We start from the raw sequence: 20,575 nt of genomic DNA on the forward strand, positions 1-20,575 counted from the left end.
CCAATAAAATATATTTATGTTTTTGGTTGTGACAAGACAAAATGTGGAAAATTGCAATATTGTTGTGTTGCTTGTAGCGCGAAGCTCCAAAAACTTACATGAACCTGTTTGGAGGAAGAATCTCTTGGTTTTGACTTTAACAGAAGCACCCAGGAAATGTGTTGGGGGCATAGAGTGCAACAGTCAGGATATCGCAATGTGCAGCTATAAGGAATATTATAACAGGGCCCCTTACATTGCCGGTCAGTGGAAGGTAAATATGCCCCAGTGTCAGTTGTTGGGGGGGGGGGAGGGGTAAGGCCTACTGTCATTGGGAAGAGGAGGATTCCCTGGAGTCGTTGGTCCCTGGGAAGAAAAAGTGCCCTGAGATCAGTGGAAGAAATAAATGCTCAATATTGGTGGCCAGAAGAAGAAAACAAATGGATGGTGTAGGAGGAAAAAAATGGCCACCATTAACGGTCAGTGGGAGGACGAAAGGCCTGGAAAGGGTAGCCAGTAGAAAATAAAAAAAATGCCGGTGTTCGTGTCCATGGGAGGAAGAATGCCCTGACATCAGTGGTCAGTCAGGCAAACAAAAATGGCATTTTTGTGCCAACAGGGCATGGTAGGGTCATTGGTGCTCAATGGGGGCGAAGGGGCAACACTGATGCTAAAGAGGAGTTAGGAGCACAACTGTGTTGAGCGGGTGGTAGGGGAAACTGTAGACAGCTATATCACTTATTTCTTGTATAGTGTAATAGAGAGTTGTCGTTACCCCCCCCCCCCCCGCACCAGAAAAAAAAAGGCTTAAATTAGGCTTTAAAAGTAGATGTAAACCCCATCTCCATCACATTAAAGTGGTTGTAAACCTCAGACATGAAATATGAACAAAGCTCATCTCTCTATAGTGTGTACATGTCTCAATTAGGAACACCAAGTGTCATTTCTATCTGCTGCTTCCTTCCTCTGTTATCAGCATGAATCACTTTTGACAAGTTTTCCTGACACCAAGAGAAAAATGGTGACGGGAAGGGAGCTCCAGCTGACTGACAACCTCAGCTCTGTTCCTGTGTGAAGGGAGTGTGTCCTTTCGCTGCAAGAAATAATTTCCTTAAAAATAGATTACAGGTCCATTAAAGCGGAGTTCCGCTTAAAAAAAAAAAATTAAAGTCAGCAGCTACAAATACGGCAGCAGCTGACTTTTAATAATCAGACACTTACCTGTACCAGGGTCTAGCGATGCGGGGGGGAATGAAGCCCTGCTCGTCTCCCCCCTCCTCTCTGCGGTGCCGGCATGGTCACTGTGGGCCCCCGGCTATGGGTGCCCGGCTGTGGCCCACGCACGTGTGAGCTGAGCAGCATGCTGTGACTGGCCAGGTAATCATCTGGGACCTGTGACGTGTCCTAGATGATTGCCGAGAGGTGAACTTACTTCTGGTGCCTCGGAGCCCCGGGAGGCAGTGGGAGCTGGAACCCTCTAAAAAGAGGGTTTCCGCCCCCCCCCCCCCAAAAACAAAAACCACTGCCCGTGTTTTTTCACCTTAATGCATATGATGCATTAAGGTGAAAAAAACACGAGGGTTTACAACCCCTTTAAGCAGTAGATGTGCATGGATTGTTCTTGGAGAATAAGGATCTCATTTAAAACAAATGTTGCATCCGCCATCTCAACATGCACAGATAAATGCAGCAGCGATACTCTGGTCACATTTTTAATCAATAACCTTTGAACGTCCAGGCTCTTAGTATAATTGACTTCTCGGAGTTGATTTGTACAAGGGCTCCTCTGGGAATGTGGCCAGTGGAATACCAATAAGGTGGCACATGGCCAGGACTTTACTAAGGTGAGCTGTGGTCGGTGGCTTCCAACATTTATTACAGCTAACCCAGCAGGATGGTAGTTACACTCCTGTATGTGCTTGGCCAATATTTAACTAGTAGCTGACAATTAATATTGAGAATGTCAAAACAACTGAAAGAAAATGCTAGCCTTGTCCTCCTGAGTGATATCCGGAGCCGGATTACCATCATTAGATCCTGCAGGCACACAGCATTGGAGCTCAAACAGCCCTCTATTAGAGTCACCCCTCTTTGCAGGGCTTTTTTTCTCAGGGAATAGTTGCAAGAACTCCCCCTTTCTGAATAAGACCCTTTTCTCTTCCCCCTACCCACCTCCGTGCACCATTCCTTGGTCACCCCCCCCCCCACCCACCTCTGAGCACCATTCCTTGGTTCCCTTCCCACCCACCTCTGAGCACCATTCCTTGGTCGCCCCCCCCCCCCCCACCCACCTCTGAGCACAATTCCTTGGTCACCCCCCCCACCCACCTCTGAGCACCATTCCTTGGTCACCCCCCCCCCCCACCCACCTCTGAGCACCATTCCTTGGTCACCCCCCCCCCCCCCACCCACCTCTGAGCACCATTCCTTGGTTCCCTTCCCACCCACCTCTGAGCACCATTCCTTGGTTCCCTTCCCACCCACCTCTGAGCACCATTCCTTGGTCACCCCCCCCCCACCCACCTCTGAGCACCATTCCTTGGTCACTCTCCCCCCCCCCACCCACCTCTGAGCACCATTCCTTGGTTCCCTTCCCACCCACCCACCCACCTCCGAGCACCATTCCTTGGTTCCCTTCCCACCCACCTCTGAGCACCATTCCTTGATTAGGGCCCGAGGCTCGAATTGGCTTCAAAAAAGATGGGCTCTGGGCGCAGAACACTGTGTGATAATAGCGAAATAACATTTGCTTTTGTCTCCTGCTTCTCCTCCCGGCCAATCCTGGCTCGGGAATTGGGTCCTGAGACCCGATTGGCCGAGAGGAGAAGCAATCCAATTGGCCGCCGAGGAGGAGGGAGGAGACGCAGGGGAAGCCACGCCACCGTGAAGCCGAGGAAGGAGGAAACGCAGAGGTCTGCCGCACCAGAGGAAGCCCCGACCTAGAAGGTGTAAGTGCTACATCAAATCTCAGTGATGCTGCAAAGGAGGCGATAGTGAACCGCACATGTGCTGGGGTTTAAGAGCTTGCTCCTGTGATGGTGGGGGTGAGTAATGGCTGGGAGTGTCTTAGCAACATCCTAGCAACAAGGATGCCACCTCTGGAAATTTTTCAGGAGGCATGTAAATGGCCTACACCTATAGCAAGGACATTATTCAACTTTAGTCAAAAGCTACAGTTTTGTGCTCATATGCTTACATTCATTAAAGGCACAGGGGGTGGGCCTGGCGGCATGTCATCGGAAGCTGGCTGCCGAAACACAGAAGGTACCGCCTCCTCCTGATGACTAAATGGAGGAAGGAGGAGACACAGGATCCAAATGATGGCAGCGGAAATGCAGATTGCGATAGAACAATGCTGGATTTGCTAGGTGGACACATGTCTGAATTAAGGACAAGCCAGCATTAGGTAAGCAAGGATTAAAAAGAAAAATGTGAAGTGTGTGTGTGTGTGTGTGTGTGTGTGTGTGTAGGGGGGGGGTTCCCTTTTAACATGCTGGCATCCCTATTATTTATGAAAGAAAGGAGTCTTAATTTACATGAGCTCCCTCTTAATCCAGCAATGTCTGTGAAAGCTGATCTTCTCCCAGGTCTCTCATTCCTTATTGGCTGTGATAGCAGTGGGAGCCATTGGCTCCTGCTACATTTAATCACAGCCAGTGAGCCAATGAGGAGGCAGGTCGGTCCAAGCTGCGGCTCTATGTGTCTTATGGATGCATAGTGTGGGGCTTGGGAGCGAGCACAAACACCAGTGCCCCCAGAGCAAGCGGCTTTGCTATTGGGGGCTCTGGCTTAAGAGGCATAAAAGATGACATCCAGCTTCATCTAGCACTTTCCTAACCTTACTGTCCCTGGCCTGCCCTTTTCATTCACTGGATTTTAGTTCTATCATGGAAGCTCAGTATTACATGTGGGCATTACCTTGAGTTGTTTACATGCCAATGTAGCCTGCCTTGAACACCCACTCCTCCAGAATGACAACAACCCATCAAGGCAAAACTTCTACCAAGAGCCAGCCCACAGGTTTGGCGGCTCTTAAACGGGTGGTAAACCCTTGTTTTTCCTTTATATATTTTAAATAAAAATAACAAACATGTTATACTTACCTGCTCTCCGTTTTGCACAGAGCAGCCCCGATCCTTCTCTTCTGGGGTGCCCCCCTAGCACTCCTGGACCCTCCTTTTCATTGGGGCACCCGTGCCGGCCGGCCCACTGCAGCGTCCATTGATGCAGACAGCTCGACTCAGCCCCGCCCCCCCCCCCCCGCTCCTGTGTCACTGGATTTGATTGACATCAGGCTCCTGCTGCTATCAATCTGTCCAATGAAAAGAGAGACAGTGGCTGGAGCCGCTGCGCTTGTGCACATCTCTGGATCGGATCGGGCTCAGGTAAGGAAGGGGGGGGGGTGGAGCTGCAGCACAGAAGGCTTTTCACCTTAATGCATTAGGGTAAAAAACCTTGGGGATTTTCAACCACTTTTTATAGAGTACTGAGACAGGATGCTGGGATGAGGTGGGGGGGGGGGGGGTGGTAAAAAAAGGGGCTGCATCCACCTATTTTTACCACTTCCAAATGGAAACTGACCTGTATAGATATGTTTCTCTTCTTCCATTTCTATTATTTACTTTGCCTTGTAGCTGTTCTGCATGTACTTGTCTTTGGTAAACATTTGTATTGGAACACATACCTCTATTTGTATCACTTTGTACAGAACCACAAAAGACAATCATATAATGTAACTTATGAAGGATGTGAATGTGATCGTTTCTGTGCTGACATCTACGATATAATTGGAGGACTGTTAGCAGTGACAGGTCCAACGCTGGATCACAATTCTGCAAAAAGGGTTAAAGCCGAACTCTGGGCAGTTAAAGTGAAACTCTTCTCCCCTCCACTTAAAGTGGTTCTAAAGTCAGAAGGGTTTTTACCTTAAAAAGTGTTACTAAACCCACAACAGTAAAATCAGTCTGTATATGCAGTAAAGCATGCAACCTAAGGGGTTAATCCTCCACATTGTGTAAAAAGGCTGTTTGATTCTGGCTTCTCTGATCCTGCCCTTCTGCCACAGTCCCCAATCCATCTCCTGATAGAACAGAGCCTTGGGGGGCACAGGCTCAGTTTGGTGTGTATTTCTAGAGAGGTTTTTTTTTCTTTGGAGACTGCATGTGATCGGCACAGGGCCAATCAGCACTGTCCAGACAGAGGATCAGGGGTCCTGCAGCCTCATAGGACAATCAGTGGAGAATGAAAACCCCTCCTACAAGCTTTAACCGGACACTGATAGAAGTCACAAGACTGCTCTATACTGCTGACGAGAAAAGGTATTTAGCAGTTTATATCTACCGTACTAAAATAATTGCATTTCCATGTTCTGTGACCAGATATAGTGAATGCAGGCTCCTGGGTTTAGTAACACTTTAGCATTAAATGCACTGCTTTCTTTCTCCTCATTGATCCTAATCGCAGCCAATGAGCAGCAGTGGCAGCTGGTGTTTATTTGTTTGGGGGGGGGGGGGGCGGAAAACAACCAACCCTTCCCCACCTGTGGCACCTCAAACCCCCTCCCCCCCAGCACTTAAACTCATCTAGGTGGCAGGGATCAGGCAGCGGCAGGCACATCGGGCAGTGGCAGGGAATGGGGCATCAGTGGACATCAGGCTGCATCAGGGAAGCAGCTTCTGTGTCTTCTCTTCCTCACCTCCGCCACGCGTCTCATCTCCTCCCCTTCTAGTAGACGTCCCATAGGATGGACTGTCCTTTCGGGCCAATGGGGTGAGGGGTATCAGACCCACTTCCAGATTGGCCTCAGAGGAGAATCAGTGTTGCAACAGCAAATATTCCTTACACTGTTTCAACACCTGGGTGGGCTCATGGGGCAATGCTCTGAGCCACAAGCCCACCCTATTTGAGCCTCTGGCTGTAATCAGGTGCTTAAAAAAAAAAAAAAAAAAAACACCCCCGCCGCTGGAATGCCTGCCATCCTATAAGGGGCCAGAAACATGCATAGGGGGTAGTGGCCGTGGATCATAGAGAATTATGATGTTGTGGCTGTGGATAGAGGGGGCACCCCTAATGGACAGGCAGTCACTGGTGAGCGGGGGGGGGGGGGAGGGGGCAGAGCTGGGCTGTGTGTGTGTGTCAATGGACAAACACAGCGTGGCTCGGGAGCAAACACACATACATGCCTCCATAGCAAGCGACTTGCTATGGGGGCACTCAGTAGGGAGGGGGGAGCCAGGCGTGCCAACAGGGGACCTGAGAAGAGGAGGATTAAGGCTACTTTTACCTTTTCACTTTAAAGTGTCGCTAAACCCCACGTCATAGAAAAAACTAAATCGATAAATGGTGTATTACACATTGTTCATACTCAGTCATTAGGGGATTCTTTTCTGTATTCTGCAAAAAAACTGGTTGATCCTGCTGCTCTCTATCTCCCCCTTCTGTTCATGTCCCCAATTGAGCTAAGGATTTTGCAGCTGTGGTGGCAACTCTGCACATGCTCAGTTTTCAGTGAGCTTCTATGCTAAGCATTTCCTCCCTATCACATCTCAGCATGCGACTATAGAGTCATACATGTGAGGGTACACACAGTGGTAATGACAGCCCACTCCCTCTCTCCTCCTTCATGACCACTAAGCAGCTAAACACAATGGGGGTGGGACATTACATGTAGATTAACGGAGGCTTCATCTCCCTGTTATTCTAAGATACAAGTTGGAGGGTCGTGACACAGCCTGTGACTGCCATAAATCCGTCCCAGCGTTGCCAACCGCCCGTAGATTTACAGGCAGCCTGCAAATTTAATCCCTTTTTTGGGCTGCCCGTTAAAGTCTGTTACGAGCATCGGTGACCGTAAAAAGGTTGGCTGCGAGCCGACCATGTAACTGCCCATACGCCGTTCCGAAGCTGGCCGGTCTCGGGAAAGCTCGTACATGCCCTGGCGGTGCAGTAACGTAATGGCGCCCCGCCAGGCGACATTTTTCAATAAACGATCAAGACCACAGCAGCCTGGCGGCTTGTGCAGTGCACTCGCCATAGGCAGGTGAGCCAAACAGGGGAGGAGGAGGAGGAGGAGGAGGAAAGTGAAACTGTGGGAATATCCTAGGAAAAAGGAGACAGAGTGAGAGGAGGACATTACTGGGAGCTGGGAGGGTTAAGCAGTGGCATGCAGGGGGCAGAGACCAATGTGCTCTGTCCACCATCATCAGTGTGCTGTGTCCTCCTCTCCACAGGTCAGGGCAGCACTGTGCAACACATAGCAGTGATGGTGAACCTTGGCACTCCAGATGTTTTGGAACTACATTTCCCATGGTGCTCAACTACACTGCAGAGTGCATGAGCATCATGGGAAATGTAGTTCCAAAACATCTGGGGTGCCAAGGTTTGCCATCCCTGACAGAGTTTCCACCTCATCCCTTTAAACCCGAACACCTTTGAATTACACAGGTTCTAAGGCTAATTAAATGCAGATAAGTGAGTGCACACGATCCGAAAATCGGACGATAGATTGTCCATGTTTTTCTTTGCATGCTAGTCGTAAATCGAACCTGAAGAGTTCACCAAAGTTATGAAAATTCTCGTACAACAGAATAAAACAATAACAAAAATATCAGAAGTGATGTCATGTGTTGTAGTGCATTTGTATTGTATTTTTGGATGACAACTGTATTGATTAAATGAAAAATCGGACGATCCGATATCATACAAGGAAAATTTTCATGCATGTCATATATAGTAATATCGGATGAACTGTTGTGATAGGCTCTTGAAAGCTCCGTACTAATGATCCGATTAGTGTACGATTGCGTCGAAAGCGGTATTTTTCGCCCAATTTTTGGATCGTGTGTGTACGGGCCATAAGTGATGGAAAAGGGGACACCTTTACTAGTCAAAAAAAAAAAAAAAAAAAGAACAAATAAAATCCGTGACCATATGTTTTGTGTACACAGCAGAGGTGACAGATAAGTGACATGTATACACAGATCTGTCAGATTTCATAGAGGCCGCCACACCCAGCAGGGGCAGTGCGCTCCTCCGGACACTAGGCGGCTCCATAGATGGCGGCGCTCAGCTCTTCCTGTAGCAGGCGGTGTGCGGCGCCCAGTAGAGGAGGAAGCTTGTGTACAGACAGAGCCCGGGCTCCGCTCCCAGAGGACACGGTGTCACCGCCGGCTCTCCTCATCCCGGGGACACTCCTCACACACAGGACATGACCGGACACTCCGCTCCCAGCACTCCCTACTCAGCATTGGACCTGTAGAGTTCAGTCTTCTCCCAGCAGGATATTCAGGGACTGAACTGACATAGAGGAGCATTGTGTGCAACTGCTAGGTGACATCCCCAGGACCCAGAGTGCCCCTCCATTACTTGCAGTTAAATAAAGCAACTATTTTTCTCTGTTGCATTTTTTTTTTTTTAAAGCACCTGTTCTTGTTCCCCTTTTCATTTCTATAGCATTTATTTTTCTCTGACTTTTCAAAGCAGCTGATTTTCCCTGTTGCATTTTTTAAGCACCTGATATTTTTTTTGCATTTGTTTTCTGTTGTATTTATTTTTCTCTGAATTTTTTTTCATGCCCTCTCTTCTCCCCCCCCCCCCCCCCCCCCCCCACCCCAACATATTTTTTTGAAGCAACTGGTTTTCTCTGTAGCATTTATTTTTAATTAGCCGTCTTCTGCAGCTATACTTTATTTAAAAAAAAAATAGCATTTTTTAATCACTCATTTTTTCCCTGTTGCTTTATTCCAGCATTTAAATTTTTCTGTTGCACTTTTAAACCACCCTATTTTTCGCCATTATATTTCCGTAACAACATTTATTTTTTCGTTTTTATATTTTTAAGAATACATTTTCCTAGGTTGCATTTCTATAGCATTTTTTTTTCCTCAGTTGCATTCTTTAAATCACCCATTTTTCTCTGTTTTTTAGTGTTTGTGTTTTTTTTTTTTCTCACTTCTGTCACCTTGTCCGTTATTCTCGGAGTTTTACCTTTTGTCAGCTTTTTTTTTTTAAGCACATTTTTTTTTTTTCTTAGGTTGCATTTCTATAGTATTTTTTTTTCTCAGTTGCATTCTTTACCTCACTTATTTTTCTCTGTTTTTAGTGTTTTTTTTTTCCCCACGTCTGTCACCCTTTTGACACCTTGTCCGTTATTCTAGGAGTCTTGCCTTTTGTCAGCTTTTTTAAAGTACATTTTTATTTCCTAGGTTGCATACTTTTCTCTGTTTTATTATTATTATTATTTTTTTAAACAGCAATTCTTCATCTGCACATTTTTAAAGCAGCTGTTTTTCTCAGTTGCGTGTTTTTGCTCACCTCTGTCACCTTGTGATTTGATAGTAGAGGCGTATTTTTTTATTTTTTTGGTGCTTCATCCATTCTGCGGAGTCTTACCTTTGTTGGACTTGTCAGTACTGTATAGTCATAATGTCGGCTCCTGAGATCTTCCCTCCACCCCCGGAGGTCTCTGCAGGGGCTCACATCCCGTCTTTTGAGAAGTATCAGGAGATGTACGAGAGGTCGGTGCAGGAACCCAATGGTGAGTAGAAGACCTTTTTAAAAGGGAACGTTAAGATTTATTTTAACCACTTCAATACTGGGCAATTTTAACCCCCCCGCTTCCTGCCCAGGCCAGTTTTCAGTGCTGCCGCACTTTGAATGGCAATTACGCGGTCATGCAACACTGTACCCAAACAAAATTTTGTATTTTTTTTTTTTGAGACCGATCTTTATTTTAATGGTATTTAATAGGGATGAGCTCGGGCGTGTTTGCATACTCCACGTGCAGAGCCCGCCAGGAAGTTGGCGCAGCACTGCGCTAATCACAGGCATTGAGACATTGCCTGATCTCTGCAGCTGCACATCCACCTGTGATTAGCGCAGCGCTGCGCCGACTTCCTGGAGGGCTCTGCACATGGAGAATGTGAACACGCCAGAGCTCATCCCTAGTATTAAATAACCACTGGGTTTTTATTTTTATTTTTTTTGCTAAAGAAACCTTAAAAAATATATAATTTAGCAAATAAGTATTTTCTTCTTCACTGATGGGCTCTGGCAGGGCGGGGCAGGACGGCGCTGATATTTGGAACACTGATGATTAGTGTTCTAAATATTGGTGTAAAGAATGTACTGAGAGTCTTGCCGTTTTTTATTGGCACTCCTTTCCTCCCCATGTGATAGACGGCAAGTCTGTGTACCTGTGACAAGCTGTGATTGGACACAGCTGATCCCGCTTTAAAAAAAAAGGCCCTTTACCGCGATCAGCTGTGTCCAAAGGACACGTCGCTCCTGGCCCCTCCCTCCAGCCCGTTGCTCCCAGAGCAAGCTTGAGTCCAAGCCCCGCCCCTCTCTCTTCATTGGCTGTGATTGACAGCTGTGTGAACCATTGGCCAATAAGGAGGGCGAGTCCTTGGAGAGCTGAGGCTCTTGTGCACATTGCTGTATCGAGATGGGGGGGATAAAATGCATGACGGTAAATAACCTTCAGCCTGTACAACCACTTTAACCCCCTTCTGATCACTCCCGTCATCCAACTAGTGTCGTCAGTACTGTATTAGCACTGATCATTGTATTAGTGGCACTAGTGATGTCAGTGTTCCTCCCATCCAGTGTCGGTTAGCTCCAGATTGTCCGCCACGCTTTTAAGTTGCTGATCACTGCCATTACTAGTATAGTGATATAGATACGGATCAATATCATGATCAGAACTATACTAGTGTCCCCAAAATTTATTTATTTTTTTACCAAAGACAAGTAGCAGAATACATCTTGGCCTACGTTTATGAAGAAGTTTTATTTTATTGGCTATGTTTTATAACAGAATTTTTTCTTTTTTCGTTTTATATAATAATAATAAAAAAATAAAAAAAAAATAAAAATGCAGTGGTGATCAAATACCACTAAAAGAAAGCTCCATTTGTGTGAAAATAATGATACATTTATTTGGGTTTATTTGGGTTGCATGACCAAGCAATTGGCAGGTAAAGTAGCGCGGTGCTAAATAGCAAAAAAAAAGAAAATGTCCTGGTCATGAAGGGGGGGGGGTAAAACCTTTTGGAGGTCAAGTTAAAAATACATTTCAAAAGCAGCTTCTTGTAGATCTGCCTGCTGGCGATGTGCGTTTTTTCTTCCCCCCCCCCCCCCCCTTTCAATTATTTGTACTCCAAAATCTTCCTCAATGTGAACTCGGAAAAAAGGAATTGTCAGTGGTAAAGGTCTTTCCCAGTGGTTGCTTCATAGAGCTCACTCACCGTATCACACGTGACTTGTGTTAATGCAATGTGCGGTTCACTGCAAAGGTAATTGCAGCCCAAGGGACATCTGCTGTAGTGGCCATGTGTATATTTCTATATGAAAATGCCAGTTGCCTAGCTGTCATACACGCACACAGATACAAACTTTCCCCTGTGCGGTAGCCAGGCAATTAGCATTTTCGGAAAGGTGGTCAGCAATGGTTTGACTGATGTATGTTTTTAAGCAGCCTTTCACATTTCTCAGCCTCATCCTGCAACCGGGGGGGGTTTCTGATCTTGGTGTAAAAATGTTGAACACAAAGTGTACAAAACTTGAAATTCACATCAATCATTACATGTAGGAAAACTTTACAGAATATTTCATAATATACTCACTGAGATCACTCCACTCCACCTCCTTGTTCATGTGTCCAGAGCTGGGCGAGCCCCACCTGTAGGGGGCAGACACTCCCATCAGGGTAATTGGGAGCACCTGCTAGGGAAGGGGGAGGGGCTGACCTGCTAAAATGTGCTGTACCTGTGATGAGACCATACCCTCCCCCCTACAACAGTGGTTCTCAATTCCTGTCCTCAGGACCCACTAACAGGCCAGAGTTTAAAGGGGTTGTAAACCTTTGTGGTTTTTCACCTTAACTGCATCAGCCCTGGAAGATTTTACCCCCTTCCTGACCTGAGCACTTTTTCTGATTTGGCACTGTGTCACTTTAACTGACAATTGCGTGGTCGTGCGACATTGCACCCAAACAAAATTGACGTCCTCCCCCCCTCCACAAATAGAGCTTTCTTTTGGTGGTATTTGATAAACTCTGCGGTTTTTATTTTTTGCGCTATAAACCAAAAAAAAGCAACAATTATGCATAGACGCCGAATGCAGGACTCGACCCCGGCGGGCGTGTCATTGGATTTGATTGACAGCTGCAGGAGCCAATGGCTGCACTGCTATCAATCTATCCAGTCAACAGCTGAGAACCCCCTTGCAGAGAGAAGACGCGTTCTCGTGGGACAAGTTCGAGGGCTCAGGTAAGTAAAACGGGGGGGGGGGCTGGGGGACCAGTCACTGACGGGTGTTTTTTCACCTTAGTGCATAGGATGCATTAAGGTGAAAAAAAAGAAAACTTTTACAACCCCTTTTAAGGCTATACAACTACTTTAAGGCCCCTTTCACACTTGTGCAACCTGAAAGTCGCACAATTTTTGCTGCGACTTGAAGCAATGCCTGTGTAATCTTGAGGTCTCTGGACCTCAATTCGCATTAAAGGAGGACCTAAGTAGTGCAGGGATTACTTCGTAGTCGCACAGATATGAATGATACTCATTGGAAATCATGGGGTACTACTTGTCATGCAACTTTGCAGTTCCAAGTCGCAAAAGTGTGAAAGGGGCCTAAGGGCCAATTCACACCACAGAAGCGCAGTCCAGAATCCAGATGAGTTCTAGGTGCATTTCTGCATGTGTGATTTTGATGCATTTTTAAAGTGTTCCTGTGTGTTTTACCTTTTGTTCTTCTCCCCTTTTTAATGCAATGCATTTAGGTGTGTGTTGTGTGTTTTTTTTTTTTTTTTTTTTTTTTTTTTTTTTTTAAGATGCATTCCAGTGCAGGTCTTTTACAGAAAAAAAAATGCAGAATGCACTGCAATAATGTGAACTGAAATCGTTGTAACCTTACTGCCTGTGTGTTTCTCATGCAGAAAAAAAAAAAACACCCGAGACTGCATGTGGTGTGAACTGACCCTAAGGCTAGGTTCACACTGTTGCAGGAATGGGACAGACCCTATTCCCACACCTGCAGCCAAGATGCACTGGGCTGTCATTCATTCATAATGGCACCCCCCACGTATGCTTTTGGTTGCTGAAAAGTGCATAGTGCAAAAGCACCAGATTTCCCTGTGGCTGCTTTTTTAAAAAGACGCAGGGTCCTTTTTTTTTTTTCCTGCATTTGTGGCAGTGCCCATGCAAATGCTAGCTGTAGCAATTACATAGATGTAAACCTAGTGTAACGCACTGCAACGGTGTAAGCTTGATGTTTACCCGTGCATGCATGTATGAAGTATTTCCCCCAAATGAAAAGTATTGCATTCAAGGAATGCAACATATGCGCATGCATGGGTAAGTGCCAGTGCAAAAAAGTATCCGTGTTTACACAAGTACAAGTGTGCACAGCCATTCAATTCTTCTGCGGGAAAACAATGGGATCTTTACAACAGATCCTGCATGCGCCTTCAACCATCCATGAAAATGAGGACTTGTAGATTTAACCAATCGTTTTGTGCGCTTTAATACTTTATTGTCCGTGTCGCAAGGGGTGTGATGGGTGTGTTTCCTTCACCTACTGACTTTGTACTAGGTAAGATAAGATCAGATCCAAACAATACAGCCCATCTGAAAGCCATGGTGGTCCATCTTTTGTGGGAAAAAAATAAAAATAAATAAATACATCCACATTGAAAAAAGAAAAGAAAAATTAGCATTTATTCATTTTTTTTCCATTGGAGTCTGCAGAGCATTGCCACTTTCCTCCTTAGAGCCCTGCAGGTGCATCCGCTGATTGAGAATTATAAAATCTCAAACAGATTCACTTGGACACAGACAAACCAACAGCTATTCCTTCTGACATATGCAACAAAAGGTAGGAATCTGCTACAAAGTTTATTAAAATCCCTGTGATGTACACAGGTTACCCAGAGGGGAATGTATTTTTCTCTATTTACTCTTTAAACAAATATGCATATTTATGAGCAGTAAGGAGCTCAGGAATGTTCGCACCTGCTAGCTAGAGCGATCCCACCAAGAAGCTGTCAAAGTCAACAGGCAGAGGAAGCATTACCCACAGGTATACACGCCCCTTGCATATGTCTGTGGGGAAGGGAATGCCTCCACTGCCTATGATTGGCTGTTGGTTTCGATAGCTTCCTGGCTGGATATCTCAGACGGGGTCAGACTTGTGTACCAGCACACCTGAGCTCACCTCTACTTATTAGCAATTTTCTGTAGCAGGTAGGACCCATAGCTTGAGTAGATTTAAAGAGTAACTCCACCTTTGTTGAGAAAAATACATTCCCCTCCGGGTGATCTCTGTACATTGCAGGGATTTTTAACAAACTTTGTTGCAGATGCCTACCTTTTTTGTTATTCTGAAGCTGTTTGTGTCCATGTGCATCTGTATGGGAGTGATTTTATAATTGCCAATCAGCTGCTGTGCAGGAAAAGTGGCACGGTCTGCACCCCTTTTAGATATTCTTTCCCCTTTGGGAGTATCTCGCCAAAAATGAAACTTTTGTTGCTGGGGATGCTCAAAATCTGGCTTGTATCTTAGTGCAGACTTCTGCAGAAATCGGTGAGCCAATCGCACAAGCAGGAAATGACATACCTAGGGGGCGTTGTGTACAGAACACCTCCAGTAGCCATATTGCCTTTTACAGAAAATGTCAGAGATGCAGATTGAAAAGGAAAAGTAATTTTTAATAACGTTTAATTACAATATGACTTGTGCATGCAATATCATTTATTTTTCTATTTGCTTTTTTTCCCCTCCAATCAAAGTGGAGTTACCCTTAAAAGCTGGCCACACAGGTGATTGATGATTGTACAGGTACCTTTCAAACAAGGCGCAGGAAGTTCCTTTAACCACATGCCGTCTTCCGCATGCCGATATACGTTGGCACGATGGCAGCGGTGGGCAGATGGGTGTACCTGTATGTCCCTTTTAATTGGCGTGCACGTACAGCATGGCCGTGCCCGCAGACTCTGTTTGCCAGTCTCCCGGCGATGGTGTCACGGAGCCGCAGAATGGGGAGATGCCTATGTAAACAAGGCATTTCCCCGTTCTGCCTAGTGACATTACAGAGATCACTGCTCCCTGTCATGTGAGTTGTAGCCCATCCACCCACAGTTAGAATCTCTCCCTAGGACACGCGTAACCCCTTGATCGCCCCCTAGTGTTTAACCCCTTCCCTGCCAGTGTCATTCACACAGTAATCAATGCATTTTTATCGCTGTATAAATGACAATGGCACCAAAATAGTGTCTGCCATAATGTTGCAGATCGCCGCCATTACTAATAAAAAAAATAAAAATAATAATTATAATAAAAATGCCATAAAACTATCCCCTATTTTGTAGACGCAATAACTTTTGTGCAAACCAATCAATATATGCTTATTCCTTTATTTATTATTTTTAGTAATAAAATGTAGAATACATATCGGCCTAAACTGAGGAAAATTGTGTGTATGTGTGTGTGTGTGTGTGTGTATATATATATATATATATATATATATATATACATTTTTTATTTTATTTTTTTAATTGTCGTTCTTTTTGTTTATAGCGTAAAAAATAAAAACCGCAGAGGTTAACAAATAGCACCAAAAGAAAGCTCTATTTATGGGGGGAAAAAAAAGGACGTCAATTTTATTTGGGTATAACGTTGCACGACGGCTCAATTGTCAGTTAAAGTGAAGTTCCACACAAAAATGGAGCTTCCGCTTTTCAGAACCCACCCCTGGTGTCACATTTGCCTCCTTTCAGGGGGGAGGGGGGGTGCCTATATCTGTATAATACAGGTATTTGCACCCACTTCTGGGCATAGACTCCTGCGGGGGGGGGGGGGGGGTCTACATCACGTCCCCGTCCCCCATTGTCTGCGGACGCCCTGGACAGGTAAGTGTCCTTATTTTAAAAGTCAGCAGCTGCAGTATTTGTAGCTGCTGACTTTTAAAAATAAAATTTTGGCGGATCTCCGCTTTAAAGAGACGCAGTGCCGAATCGCAAAAAGTGCTCTGGTCAGGGGGTAAAAGACCGGTCACTGCTGCTCTCCCTCCTTATACAGGGTGACTGGTCTTGTCTCCGTCCCCTCCTGTCATTCGCCTGTGGTGGGCGGCGCTGGCTGGGTCCTTCCGCACATTTCTGCTCTCTGCACAGGCTATGTTGTCACTGCTACTTTTACAAGCTAATATCACAAAGTGGAGGATATCCTTTGTAGCTGTGGGAGGGGGATGAAAGTCTGTGCCCGGAGTTCAGCTTTAAGCCTCTTACATATTTTGCTTTACTGAAATCGGCACGCTTTTCTTGCACCCGCTTGGTGTAACGATGGCTGCCATCAGAATTGCCGACCTGGAACACTGGATGTTTATTAAGGCTGTAGCAATAAATTATGATTTAGGTTCTGTGATGTCTTCTGTTGTGCCATCCATCACCGGAACATCATCAGAATTATTCTGCACCAACCCTACAGAAAAACAAATGACTCCACACAGACTCAATGTCGCTCCTGAGTCAGTCGTACATCTTCTTAAATCCTTCGTCTGGCAGAACATTCATTTTACAGGAATTGTTTCGCGGATTTGACGCGTCTTATGAGCGGTGTACCAGTTATGGCTGAATGAGTACTTCACGCTGTTTACTGGTGACCTGGGTGCAGCGAGGGGAAGTCCACCCACAACTGCCGTTGGTGTTTTGGGCAGATGCCAGTGAGCCGAATGTCTTAGGACTGCGGCAGTGTTTCGAATTGCTCGGTTCTGAGACTTGAAATTGGCGTTTCTAGTTTTAGTTTTGCACTTATTTTACACTATATGAAGGGAACATAAGGGGTAAAAGCTCAGGGTAGCAGGGATAGGAAATGCTCCTGTCCTATCTTAAAAAAAAACAAAAAAAACAAAAAAAAACAAATTTAAATAAAAATTTTAAAACAAGTCTGTAATGGCACCATATTTTATCTTGGCAGGTTATCTTTCTTAAAGGGGCAAGAGACCTAAACGAGCAATGCTGCCAGGGAGGTGGTATAATTCCTGACCTGAATATTTGTTCTTATCCAGTGAATAAGTGGTGGGGCAGAAAAAATAATACAATGTCAGGGCTTGCACCTTCGGGGTCCATTCACACCATTGTATTGCAGTAGCACACATTACCTGTGTTGCACTGCCATGTGTTGTGCTGGCATGCAACGCACCTTAAAAACGCATGTATGATGCAGCATCGTACAGCACCGAGTGTGCTGTGTGTTACACTGTGGGAAAATGCAGCTTGTCCAATTTTGTGCAATTTAGCCCATTCACTTGGGCTGTATAGGGAAATGCAATGTGCCTTAGTATATGATTGTGCAGTACACAGCATTATGGTGTTAATGGGTCTCTGAAGAAATCTGGACATCAGCTCCCTGCAGGAGCAAAGCCTTCATACTCACCTCTTTGGTGTCTACATGTACGTATAAATAAAAAAGTGTTGCGCTAAAATGAAAAACATATATATTATGTGTAAATATCACACACGTGATAAATATATATGCAATGACAACACCAACACCCTATGCAGGTGTAAGCTTACCGACTTTCTTGAACCCAAGCGAACATACGATCCGAGGGTCAATTTTGCTTTAATCAGAAAGGACTGTGAGGCACCTAGGGCCACCCACGTTGGAACTTGAGATTCAACACCAGAAATCACTTCCAAAGCCAGGCCGTACACAAAATTAGTGTCAAACGATCTCAGAACAGGTCACGCTTCCCAAGAAGGCCATAAAATGGAAAAAATAGGGCCACAAATAGCGTAATTCCGTCAAATCAATTAGTTTATTAAAAGGTCATCAAACTTACATTTCAGCAGTTGATACAAGCGCTTATCACATAAAGAATGGCAGCAGTGGAGTCTGCCCGACGCGTTTCGTCTCCTTAGACATCGTCTGGGGTGTGCCTACGTGTGTGTGTGTGTGTGTGTGTGTGTGTGTGTGTGTGTGTGTATATATATATATAACACATACATGCAGGTACACGCTAACGGCTCCGGGCGGAGCCACTAGTACAGCGATCTCCCCCATTAAGCATGCTCATCCGACAGAAGCCAGCCAAATGGCAGGCTTCTAGTGGACCGGCTGCCATACACACTGGCTGAATGTCAGACAGTTTTTATTGAACGGGCCGAAGTCGCCCCAGGCATTCGGCCCATATGTAAGGGGCTTAATTGTCCTAGGTCAGTGACCTAAAGAGTACTGGGACCAGTGGAACAGAGAATGAGATCTTACTGAATGAATCTTGGGGTGGTGGGCAGTGAATAAAATGCTGTAAGCTGCTGGGCATTTTAATGGTCTGTTTTCAGCAAATGTAACCTTTTTGTGAGAAATTTAAATTTTACTCAGAGTTGTGCTAATGTTGTTTTTTGTTTTTCTGCAGCATTCTGGGGTGAAATTGCAAATTCTTTCTACTGGCGGGTGCCGCCTTCCCAGCCGTTGCTCAGGTACAATTTCAATATCACTAAAGGGAAGATCTTCGTGGAGTGGATGAAAGGCGGCGTCACCAACATATGCTACAATGTGCTGGACAGGAACGTGCAGGAGAAGAACCTGGGGGACAAAGTGGCCTTTTATTGGTAAGCTTCATCACTTCTCCTATATGCCGCAAACTATGTTGGAAGAAATTTGTAGTGAGAAATCCGGAGACGGGCAGTGCTGTTCTTCTAAAAATACTAGTTGCCTGGCCTCCATACTTTGAGTCACAGGTGGCCCGGTGCCAGAATTATTGCCCTCGCTCTGACGTTAGCGACGACCCCTCACATTTACTTATGCATGCTCGCTAAAGTCCGCTGTCGGCTGACGCCACTCGGCTGGTCCAGGTGCTGGATCGATCCCGACTTTACAGTTGGGATCCACCGAGATGCCTGGACCGGCAGCTGGTACCTGCTATTGCGATTTGGATGAGGAAAACCAATAGCAGGTCAAAATCTCCTGCGAATTGGATGAGGAGAACCCGCATCCAATTAGCGATTTAGCAATGGTGTGAACCCAGCTTAAGACTCCAAATCCCTCCTCTGCACCTAAAAGCATTCAAAACAGCAAGATCAGTATTTCTGAATGCTTTTGATTTTCAAAAAATGGTGCATGGTTTCTGATTAAACCGGAAGCGATGTTGTGTTATCGCTTTCTGGTTACTATTACGAACAGCCGATCCTGACATTGTTTGGCAGTCCAGCCAGCTTGGTGGAATGAGAGAGGAAGGGGGCGGGGAGGGGATGTCTGCCGCTGCTTGCAATAGCAATTGAGCGGCTTGGCTAACCGCTCCGGTTGCTATTACAAGAGAGCAGACTGCCTAGAGTACAAGAGAGCAGATACCGGGGTGATGCCTATGGCTGCACGCATTGTCCCGGTATAACCAATGAAAGTCCAGCAGCATGCCTGTACATCGCTGGATGGGAAGTGGTTAAGTGACTGAAGTTCTGCTTTTAATAAACAGTTACAATTTTTACAGTGACTAGAGCCAAAATACATAATGAAGCCGTGTAAGTAATTTGTGTAAGCGAAGAAACCGTTCTGCATTCAGTACAGTGCTAGAATTGTATGTGCTCCCTGCGGATGGCGTATTAATAATGGCGGTGGATCCAGCTGTTGCCGTAATCTATCATCTTGTTAGATTCGGCCAGCTATCCATTTGGCAGACAGTGACGTTCAGCTTTGATTTAATCAGCCGGCTCTGCGGGCATCTATCAGAGGTAATGAAATTGTGGCACAATACGTTCCTCTACAGATCCCTAATAGAGGTTATATATAGATGGCCTTGCAGCTTATAATGAGCCAGGTCTGGCAAAATTAGGAAGAGTTTTCATTCAGAATAGTGACTAAATGATAGATAGGAGAAGAATTAGCAGTGATTGGTTGGCTGCCTGTTTTCTATCCAAAGAAGAATTTTATTTCTGAAGCTTACTGGAGAATATCTGCCAAACTAAAGGTGCTTTGCTCCAAGCATAAATGAAAGGCAACAATTTTTATAGTTTTGGACATAGCAGAGAGGAATTGGAACACCCCAGCTGTTTTTATTGCTGCTTGTCCCCATTAACAAGATTCACCCTCTCTATTTGTCCTGTTTAGTTATTGAAAGTAAAAGAAGATCCCACATTTTGGGTTGTCCCCAGAACCGTAATAGAGAGGAAATCCTCCAATGGTGACAATCGAGGATTTCCCTACTTTGCAGGGATTTCCTCTCATTTCCTGTTGTGGCTATGGAACAGGAAGTAAAGGGAAATCTCTCCAATGGGACAACAATAGCAAATAAAAACCTGACGGTGGGTATAACCCTCCCCTTACTCTATCCAAAAAAAAAAAAAAAAACTTTTGCTTATAGTTCTACTTTAAAAAGGAAGTAAAGGCACATTTTTTTTATTTTTTTTTAAAAGCACACCCTGTAAGGCAAAGGCATAATGAGCTAGTATGCTATGAATACTAGCTCATTATGAATAACTTACCTGAGAACGAAGCCCCCGAAGCGGTCCTCCGTCTTCCTCTTCACCGCTGCCATGCATCCCGGAGCAACTTCCGGGTCTCGCGGCTCCGGCGCTGTGAAAGTCTCTCTAGCAATACACACCAA

The 20,575-nt window shown here is 45.4% G+C and overlaps 1 protein-coding gene across 2 annotated transcripts in view; it reads left to right on the forward strand.

Moving 5' to 3' along the window:
- The first annotated feature begins 8,901 nt into the window (after positions 1-8,901).
- ACSS2 (acyl-CoA synthetase short chain family member 2) overlaps positions 8,902-20,575 on the forward strand; it is a 69,152-nt gene continuing 57,478 nt past the window's right edge. The window contains exons 1-2 of one of the 2 annotated variants that reach the window (XM_077458979.1): positions 8,902-9,514; positions 18,392-18,587. In XM_077458979.1, coding sequence (XP_077315105.1) covers positions 9,403-9,514; positions 18,392-18,587 — 308 coding nt within the window. In that variant the 5' untranslated portion in view covers positions 8,902-9,402. The remainder of the gene's footprint in view (positions 9,515-18,391; positions 18,588-20,575) is intronic. The other variant, XM_077458980.1, reaches the window with a different exon arrangement.

The sequence above is a fragment of the Lithobates pipiens genome, unplaced genomic scaffold (genome assembly GCF_037356315.1).
Source record: "Lithobates pipiens isolate NorthernLeopardFrog02 unplaced genomic scaffold, aLitPip1_a1.2 Scaffold_28, whole genome shotgun sequence".
NCBI classification, from domain to species: Eukaryota; Metazoa; Chordata; class Amphibia; order Anura; family Ranidae; genus Lithobates; species Lithobates pipiens.